At 41.3% G+C, this 9,063-nt stretch overlaps 1 protein-coding gene across 2 annotated transcripts; it reads right to left on the bottom strand.

Annotated features, from left to right (window-relative positions):
• Positions 1–1,601: 1,601 nt before the first annotated feature.
• Positions 1,602–4,656, bottom strand: LOC119292078 (MADS-box transcription factor 51-like). Of its 2 annotated transcripts, none has more exons than XM_037570910.1 (5): positions 4,297–4,656; positions 3,644–3,725; positions 3,016–3,065; positions 2,720–2,816; positions 1,602–2,147 (listed from the first exon to the last, which is right to left on the bottom strand). In XM_037570910.1, exons 1-5 carry the CDS (start codon positions 4,593–4,595, stop codon positions 2,076–2,078), a joined length of 600 nt encoding a protein of 199 aa, XP_037426807.1. In that variant the 5' UTR covers positions 4,596–4,656; the 3' UTR covers positions 1,602–2,075. The 2 variants fall into 2 exon arrangements, with proteins under 2 accessions (XP_037426807.1, XP_037426806.1); XM_037570909.1 differs by having other exon boundaries at positions 1,602–2,021; positions 4,297–4,655.
• Between the last annotated feature and the right edge of the window lie 4,407 nt (positions 4,657–9,063).

The raw sequence follows: 9,063 nt of genomic DNA, 5'->3' as shown, positions 1-9,063 counted from the left end.
AGGATGTGCTATATCAAACCACAAAGAGCTGTAATGAGAAAATAAAATGGGGAGTTCCTTACATGATGGTGAATAAAAAAATTCTTCTATTTCAAGGTTTGTTTAATAATTTCAAGATTTCAGGAAAATATTTGAGAGTCAAGTTTTCTCAACTTGAAGCACCCAAATCTGAGTCAAGGGAACTTGAGCTCTGGTCCGACTGCCCCATAGGATGTTTAATAGGAGGCCACTCCTTGGGCGGTAGTTGCGATGATCAACGATGATATCATGATTCTCCGGAAGTGTTCGATGTGTAGTTAGGCCGAGTAAAAGTGGGCGTGCTACCACACATTCCTGTAACTTGTAAAATTACCCTCTTCTTATATGCAAAAGCAGAGCTTCTTCTGCTAGTTCAAGTCAAAATGTCACACCCTTGTTCCTTGATTTGCACCCTAGGCTCTCTACCGTAGCTGAGAACAATTTATAATACGTACGCTGCGATCCTTGGTGGACACTGCAATCTTGAATTTGCAGGCAACATACGTACGCACGCACGAACCAAATCGACGACAAATCGCTCAATACAACAACATGTTCTGCTTATCCTGCTGCTTTTGCGTCATACTATCTCATAGTATAAACAAGCAACACAGAAATCCCAAATCAGCAATGTGGAATCGAATAAAAAAACCAGCCTGAGAGGGTAACAACAGCATCCACTAGCACATGCATACCCTAATTTAATTGTTGCAACTCCAATGGTCCAACGTACATGCATACTCTTTGTTCACACATAATTCTTTTTGAGAATAATAGCTTTCGATTTAAGTCATTTTGTTCATCCATAATACATCCAAAAATAAGCTTTTAAATTCACGCAGCAACGGCGCAAGGAAATCATCTAGTTTGTATAAAGTGCACATCCACATAAACTTATGAGCTCTTTTACTATACCCTGGTACTTCCATGGCATTGACTGGAGTACCAAACAAATCTGGCCGTCCATGATGAAGGGTAACTTAGACATTTTACGAATGGTATTTTGGGATTTCCACAATAGAGGCCAATCGTTCAGTTTGATAGAAAACGGCTGTCGATCGATCCTGCATTCAGCCGTGAGGCCGTAAAAAAAAAAGCGGCGCCATCGCCAGCCAGATTCAAGATTTCTCTTCACTCCATCAGAATTATTGTCGTCGCCCGTAGCAATCTGCACCTAGGATGTCTCCGTTGATTCTGCGCTGGTGCATCGTCTAGTGAAAAGCATGAGACAGTCAATCCATCCGCTGCATTCCTCCAGATCCAGGATGCATTACTAGGCTTCACAAACCCGTCCATTATGTTCAGAGGTTAGAACGTGCCAGCGTTCGATCTGATTGTGGAGGACACAAGCATGGCGGCAGCGGCAGGCGGAGCAAATCGCAGTGGCGGCGGCGTTCGCAGACGGAAACGAGTGCAGCGCGGCGTTCGTACGAACCAGAGGTTACAAGGGGGAATATCAAAATACCATCAAGAGAAATAATCATAAAATGATTGATGCGATTACTGTTTGCCCCTTAGATTAAGGTACTCCTTGACTCTTCGAGTCAGTACTCCGTGAAACAAAAGATGGGAGTACCGGATCATACTGGCCATTGGATTGCCAGAAATAGACGGCTTATATTAATTTAAGGGTACTGTAAAAGAGCTCAAACTTATTTCTCGAGCAACTGCGTATGACATAGCAGCAGTGAAGACTGACAACAGACTGATATGAAAAGCACAAGGCAAGGCAGCAGTGTGGCATCAGCAAATACTCCCTCCGTCCCAAAATAAGTGTCTTAACTTTGTAATAACTTTAGTACTTCCTCCGTCTCATAATGTAAGACGTTTTTGCATTATAGAACAGAGGGAGTACAAAATTGTACTAAGCTTGAGACACTTATTTTGGTACGGAGGGAGTACATGCATTACATATAGACTGCTCAGCTCCTTCCTTCCTCCTGTTCCCCGGGACTGATGGTGGAGTTCCCGCCGCTAGCGCCGCTGTTTCGTTGCGCCAACATCTGCACTCCATCGACAGCAAACCAAAGCTTGTTAACAAGTCTTTGTGCATGGATTCAGAGGATACAGTAGTATCCTGTCCTGCTTTGCACACCAAATAGCCTTGTGAATAGTCTTGTTGCCGATTCCTGTGAAGCCAGAACATCTGTTGACTTCTTCTATCTTCACATCACAGGAGACTTCATCCAAGTATAGTTGTAGACAACCAAGGTTTATACCATAGTAGCACATCTACCTAGCTTTATGCTGAATCTAAAAATGTACTAGCAGCGATATATGAAAATATCAATGACAGCCACATGCTGCACTGTGAAGATGAGTTTTTCATTCTATCTATTTAACATATCATTTACCAAGATATAGGGACTAACACATTTAGGACCATTGTCTCAAGAGTCAATATGCAACTACATCATTGAACTATCTCTAGTGCTTAAGAATAGGCAATCGAAATGAAAGATACTTACCTTACACCATTAGGTAGGAGAATTTTTTTGTTAAGGAACCAGTGATTGCTTATGTCTAGTTAGATCATCGAGGGCGAACTAAGATCATGCTAAAGCCATGAGCTGTTGAATTAGTTGAAATGGCCAAAAACAGAGGCATTTTCCTGATGGCCCAAGGGTGCAACAGAAACCAGAAACTTGATTCTTGGCTACAAAAGTTGATTAGAAACATCAACAGAACCATTTAGGTGTACCTTCTTGGATTTTATATTCTCCAAAGCATCTGTGAGTAGTTTCTCTAGTTTCTCTAGCTCATTAGCATCTGCGTCATCAGCATTGTTTTGAAGAGACCTTCAGGATTGCACATAATCAGCATTGGGCTAAATGCAGGAAATAACATAATCCCTCCGTCCAGAAATACTTGTCGGGGGAATGGATGTATCTAGATGTATTTTAGTTCTAGATACATCCATTTTTATGCATTTCTCCGACGAGTATTTCCGGACGGAGGGAGTACTACGATATGTCGTGAAAGGTATCTGAGAGCTACCAGGAAGCAATCTCTTTCAGCCTTGACTGCATATTTGAAGGATCTCCCCCCTGGCTCAGGACCAACATATCATGTCAGAGATATATGTGGGTATATAGACAATCTTGCTTAAAAAGTGTATATAAATAGTTATACAATTTGGTTATCCTTAATACAGAATGGTGTAATTACAACCTAGACCTGGATTATAGAGAACATAGATGACTTGTTCAGATAAGCCAGTGCTAGTACATTATAAAACTGAACATATTTGCATTCGTTTTGCTGGTCATGTGCATAGGCAACGTAATCCATGATTACAAGCGTACACTTCATCATGCGTAGTGCATTTCCATGGTAATAAAATTCAGAAATATAGACCAATTAAATCTGCATAATGATACTACGTACTCCCTCCGTTCTTAAATATTTGTCTTTTTAGAGATTTCAACAAGTGACTATATACGGAGTAAAATGAGTGAATCTACACTCCAAAATATGTCTATATACATTCGTATGTGATAATTCATTTGAAATCTCTAAAAAGACAAATATTTAGGAACGGAGGGAGTACTTGGCAGCTTCCACTCCTAAACGAGCTCTAAGGTGTATGCAATAAGAAAAGCTATATAGAGAGAGATTAATTTACATTGTTGGTGCTTGCACCGCCTTCATTCAGGTTCTTTCCGGCTCCTCCAAATGCCTGATAGCGGTCGTATGTATCTTCTATGCTGAAAACAAATGGATAATATTATGGAAACTGTACGTTCAAAGCTTTAGAGCATCTCCAACAGACGGACAAAAATTTCACACCCTAAAATAGTTTTAGCGCGTCACTATAGCACTTTTAGTGCGCCGGACCCAACATTGGTTTACCAGATGTCCAAAACGCGCGTCAAAAAAACACGGAGTATAAATTGTGAAGCACGCACAATTCGGCGCCTCAAAATTTGCAGCATGCGATAGCGTTTTCAGCACGCGTCCAACCCCTTTTTTGCACGCACAATTTTATAGCTTTTGTTGGAGCTGTCCGGCACCCAAAATAACCCGAATTTTAGCGTGCGGAGCAGTTTTTGGGTGCCTGTTGGAGATGCTCTTAGGCAGGCTTTGACTAGCAATTTCAAACACAGTTCTACCAAGTATAGTGAGAAAATAGTACAATCCCTCCGATCCATATTAATTGTTGCTGGTCTAGTACAAATATAACAACAAACTTGTTATGCCCAATTATCTACATAACAATTGCTGGAACGGATATATATAGGTAAATAAATAAATAAACAAAGCACAGCCTGTATATACCTGGAGGAGGCATACTCGTAAAGCCTGCCGGCCGGGGAGAAGACGAGCAGCGCGACCTCGGCGTCGTAGAGGAGGCCGAACTCGAAGGCCTTCTTGAAGAGGCCCAAGCGGCGCTTGGAGAAGCGCACCTGCCGGCTCGTCCGGTCCTCGATCCGCCGCAGCTCAACCGGCCCGCGCCGCACCATCCCTCGCCTCGCCTCCTCCGGCTGCCGCTCGCTCGCTGGCGTATGTCTCTCGCTGATTGGATGGGGAGAGGAGCGGGCGAATATGAGAGAGAGGGACGGAACGGGTCCCTCCATGAGGTTGACGAACCACCAAGCTGAAATATCTGCGTGAGCCCTCCAGTGAGCCGAAAGTGGTTAAATTCCGTCAAGATAAGGATGCCGTTCACGGCAATCAAGGGGCTGGCGGCTTGGCTTTGCATGGCCCATCGCGCGATCGGATCTGAAACGGCTCCACGCCCTCTCATGTCATGGTCACGTGCCACGCCAGAAAAATCTGAGAGTTTGTCTCGTCTGCACCTTCCATCTGATTTTTTCTCTCCCACATTTCTCAAAATAAAATAAAAAAAATAAAAAATAGCAACATAAATCGATGCTTTTTCAAAAGGGTCTGGCTATATCTCATCTAGATGTGAGATAATAAGTATGACATCAAAAAATAAGCCCACCCCTTACTTTTGTTTTACAAAAATCTACTAAGCAGTGTGCGCATGCTGGCTGTCCCGTGCGGCCAATGTGTGAGCCTGGTACATGCGCGAGAGATGGTAGCCAACAGTCCATTTTTAATACCGGGTTTACTTTCCTCTAGTTACAGAGCTATGCATCCATCCATTCACTATCGTTAACCACAGTAATCGCTACAGAACTGTAGTATGTTACAGCGAACGTGCATTTTGCTTTTGCACAAAAAATTGACACATAGTACCTTGTTCACGTCAGATGCATATGTCAAAAGCAAAAAAAAAATGTTGGACTTGCTACTGGGACAAAAAAGTCTAGGCTCAACTGCGAGTTGAGAGTGTGATTGCAGACAACAAAAGGTCAGCCCCAGTTGCGAATTAAGGGTGAACTTGCAACTGAACAAAAGAAAGTCAGACCCCGGTTGCGAGTCGAGGGTGGACTTGCAACTGGGGCAAAAAATGGCCGGCCCCAGTAGCGAGTCAAGGATGCACTTGCAACTAGGATAAAAAAAAGGCCGGGCACCAATTGTGAGTCGAGGATGAGATTGCAACTGAGACAAAAAAAATTAGACCCTGGTTGTAAGTCAAGGGTGGACTTGCAACTGGAAGGAAAATAATTGGGCCATAGTTGCGAGTCAATGATGGACTTGCAACTGGGACAGAAAATGATCGGGTCCCAATTGCGAGCCAAGAGTGGACTTGTAACTACGGAAAAAAAATGTTGGACCTAGTTGCGAGTCGAGGGGGAGATTGTAACTGAGCCCAAAAAAGGTCAGGCCCTGTTGGGAGTCGAATGTTGACTTGCAACTGGTAAAAAGTCAGGCCCCAGTTCGCAAATCGAGGGTGGACTTGCAACTAGCACAAACAAAATATCGGACCCCCAGTTAGGATGCAAGGTTGGATTTGTAACTGAGACAAAAAAAGGTCACACCCTAGTTACGAGTCGAGGGTAGACTTGCAACTAGGACAAAAAAAATGACAGGCCCCAGTTATAAGCCGAGGATGGACTTGTAACTGAGACAAAAAAAGATTGAACCTCAGTTGCGAGTCAAAGAGTGAACATGCAACTGGGACAAAAATGGTGAGGTCCAGTTGCGAGTCGACGGTAGACTTGCAACTGGGTGAACAAGGTTAGACTATCAACCAGAGAAAAATGTCGGGCTCTAGTTATGAGTCGATGATGGAGTTGCAACTTGGACTAAAATGTCGGACCCTTAGTTGCAGTTGAGGGTGGACTTGCAATTGGGACTAAAAAAGATCGGACTCCAGTTGTGAATCGAGGTTGAACTTGCAATTGAGACAAAAAAAGGTTGGCGTTGAGTTGCGAGTCGAGGATGGACTTGCAGCTGGGACAAAACAAATCCAGGCCCCAGTTACGAGTCGATGATGGACTTGTCATTGAGACAAAAAAGTGAAGACCCAGTTGCGAGTCAAGGATGGGATTGCAACTAGAACAAAAAAAAAAGACATGTCCTGGTTGCAGGTTAAGATTGAGCTTACAACTGAGACAAAAAAAAGACAACTCCTTTAATTGTGGACAGTCAATTGATAGTGATGGAAAAAATTCATTAATATTTAAAATGGAATGGAAAAGAGAAAAATAAAATAAAAAATCATGAACTAAAAAGTTTACAAATTTGAAAATAAAAGAAAGAAGGAAAAAACAAAAAATCAAAAAATTGCTTGTGGCCGCAGCCCACCTTAAGAAAACACTTGATGGATGTGAAAAAGAAACAACAGCATGACAAGACTCTGCACGAGCAACGCGTATATTGTCTACAAAAAGCAACACGTACAGAGACAACGTCAAACAACAAAAAAAAACCAAAGAACACAAATCTTGATGTCTAAATTGTGTGTTTAATTAGAAAGTTAGATGTGAGATAACTATTTCACATCTAGATGTGAAATAGCAAACCTGTTTTCAAAACCACATCCTGCATGAACTCAAACAAATCAAATCAAATCAATTTTATTCATTTCAAGATTCCAAAACACAAAGGGCAACACCAGCCACGCCCATGCATTTTCATGGGGCATCTCCCCTCTCCCTCCTCAAATTATATGACGTCAGCAGATGCTTCTCTAAATTTATGTTCAAACTATACTTTTCGCAAACCATTAATCCAATTGACAACCTGGTTTCACCGTTGCGTCTATCTTAAAAAAAACTACATCCATTTATGGAACACATGCATCATGATGTCAAAAGAATTACATGATTTCCTGCAAAAGAATAATATATGATGCATCTCGCAAACCAAGAACATAGAGGAAAATAGTTTGTATTTAAAATGATTTATCATCACCAAAGAACTAGCTATGGGCAGGGGTGCATGGAAGTTTGCTATCCATGTGCCAGAGTCATGAGTTGGTCGCGAGATCTTATGGGTTTCACCTCTAGCCTACCCCAACTTGTTTGGGACTAAAGACTTTGTTTTTGTTGTTGTTGTTGTTGTTGTTGTTGTTGTTGTTGTTGTTGTTGTTGTTGTTGTTGTTGTTGTTGTTGTTGTTGTTGTTGTTGTTGTTGTTGTCGTTGTTGTTGTTGTTTAAAATGATTTATCACACACGTTTGCTCCATCGAATTCTTGGGAAAAAAAGGGCATTGCTAGGGATTAGACTGACGATCGGAAGCATTCCATCGGACTAGTGCGGCTCTGTTCATGAGATCATCCATGTTAATGCCCCCTTTTCTTTGCACGATTTCTTTCTCTATGTATGCTTCTATTATGTATACTCCAAGATTGTAGAATCAACACTGACACAACTATTTTACATTATTTAGTGCACAAATTATGAGCCTCAATAACTAGTAGTGGAAAACACAACATAATAAAGTAACTTCGAAGCGAGACTCCGATCCATAGGAATGCTGTTGGCACACACATCCATGACGGGTTCCATGATAAATGCATACACGTCATCGCCTACATATGGCCACATGAAAAGCCAGGCGAGTGCTTTGAATGTACTCGAAAGTTAACAACAACCAAATGCATAAAACCTTGTTTGCGAAAATGTATGCAACATGTATGCTTATGACAAGTTTAATGTATCGAATGCAACCGCACAACCAGAACATAGCCACCAGGTCTGGCACTCCTTTACCAGTATGGAGGATAAGGAAAATAGTCGTACAACTCCAGGATCATTTGAGCATAGAAGACGTGGAGCACAACGTATGCGGTAAATAAAAAAAATAGCCAACACTAGTAGAAAAAGGCCCATTTGTCCCAGTTCATAAGGCCCATTAGCCCCGGTTCCGGAACCGGGACTAAAGGGTCGGTACTAAAGCCCCCTCTCCTTAGTCCCGGTTGTGTTACGAAACGGGACTAAAGGCCCTCCACGTGACCACTGTCTGGAGCTCGACCTTTTTTGAAAAAAAATGATTTTTTTCTCGATTTCCAAATTTCTTAATTATTTGTATTTAATCTTTAATCACCCCTCATCGCTGCTTAATTTAATCTCTAATCTCTAATCACCCCTCTTCATTCCAAATCGTCTAACTTTCCGGTCGGTCACCCATCCTCTCGCTACTCCAGTCTGAGCACGCTTAACTTTCGAGTTCTATTTCCCCTAGTTTCCAAGTCTGCACTTTTTGTTTTCCTGACAATACTAAGTTGTCAATCCTATTAACCCTTAAGAGTTGAACTTGAGCATTAAGCACCGTTTGAGTTTGAAACTATTATTCTAAAAACAATAATTATTTAGTAACACTAATATTTCTAAATAAGTAGTTTGACCATAGTTTGACTAGATTTGACCATAGTTTGACCAGATTTGACCATAGTTTGACCAAAAGTCGAAAAAAACTAAAAATAATTATTTATTAACACTAATATTTCTTGAATAAGTAGTTTGACCATAGTTTGACCAGATTTAACGAAAAGTCAAAAAAAAAGAAATTTGAGCATATCTTTTTTCCTTTTAGAATTTTAGGATTCTAAAAATTTGCAAACAGGCCTACGTTTGTCAAAATCGGATGCGGATTTTTGTATTGATTTTTTTGATATATTATGCGTTTTTTTCATCGTATGCAAAAGATATGGCCGTTTTACCTTTTCATAACACTTTTTTGCAAAACA

The sequence above is a fragment of the Triticum dicoccoides genome, chromosome 4B (genome assembly GCF_002162155.2).
Source record: "Triticum dicoccoides isolate Atlit2015 ecotype Zavitan chromosome 4B, WEW_v2.0, whole genome shotgun sequence".
NCBI classification, from domain to species: Eukaryota; Viridiplantae; Streptophyta; class Magnoliopsida; order Poales; family Poaceae; genus Triticum; species Triticum dicoccoides.
Note: the sequence above shows the minus strand (reverse complement) of the source record. Positions and strands in the feature narration are given on the sequence as shown.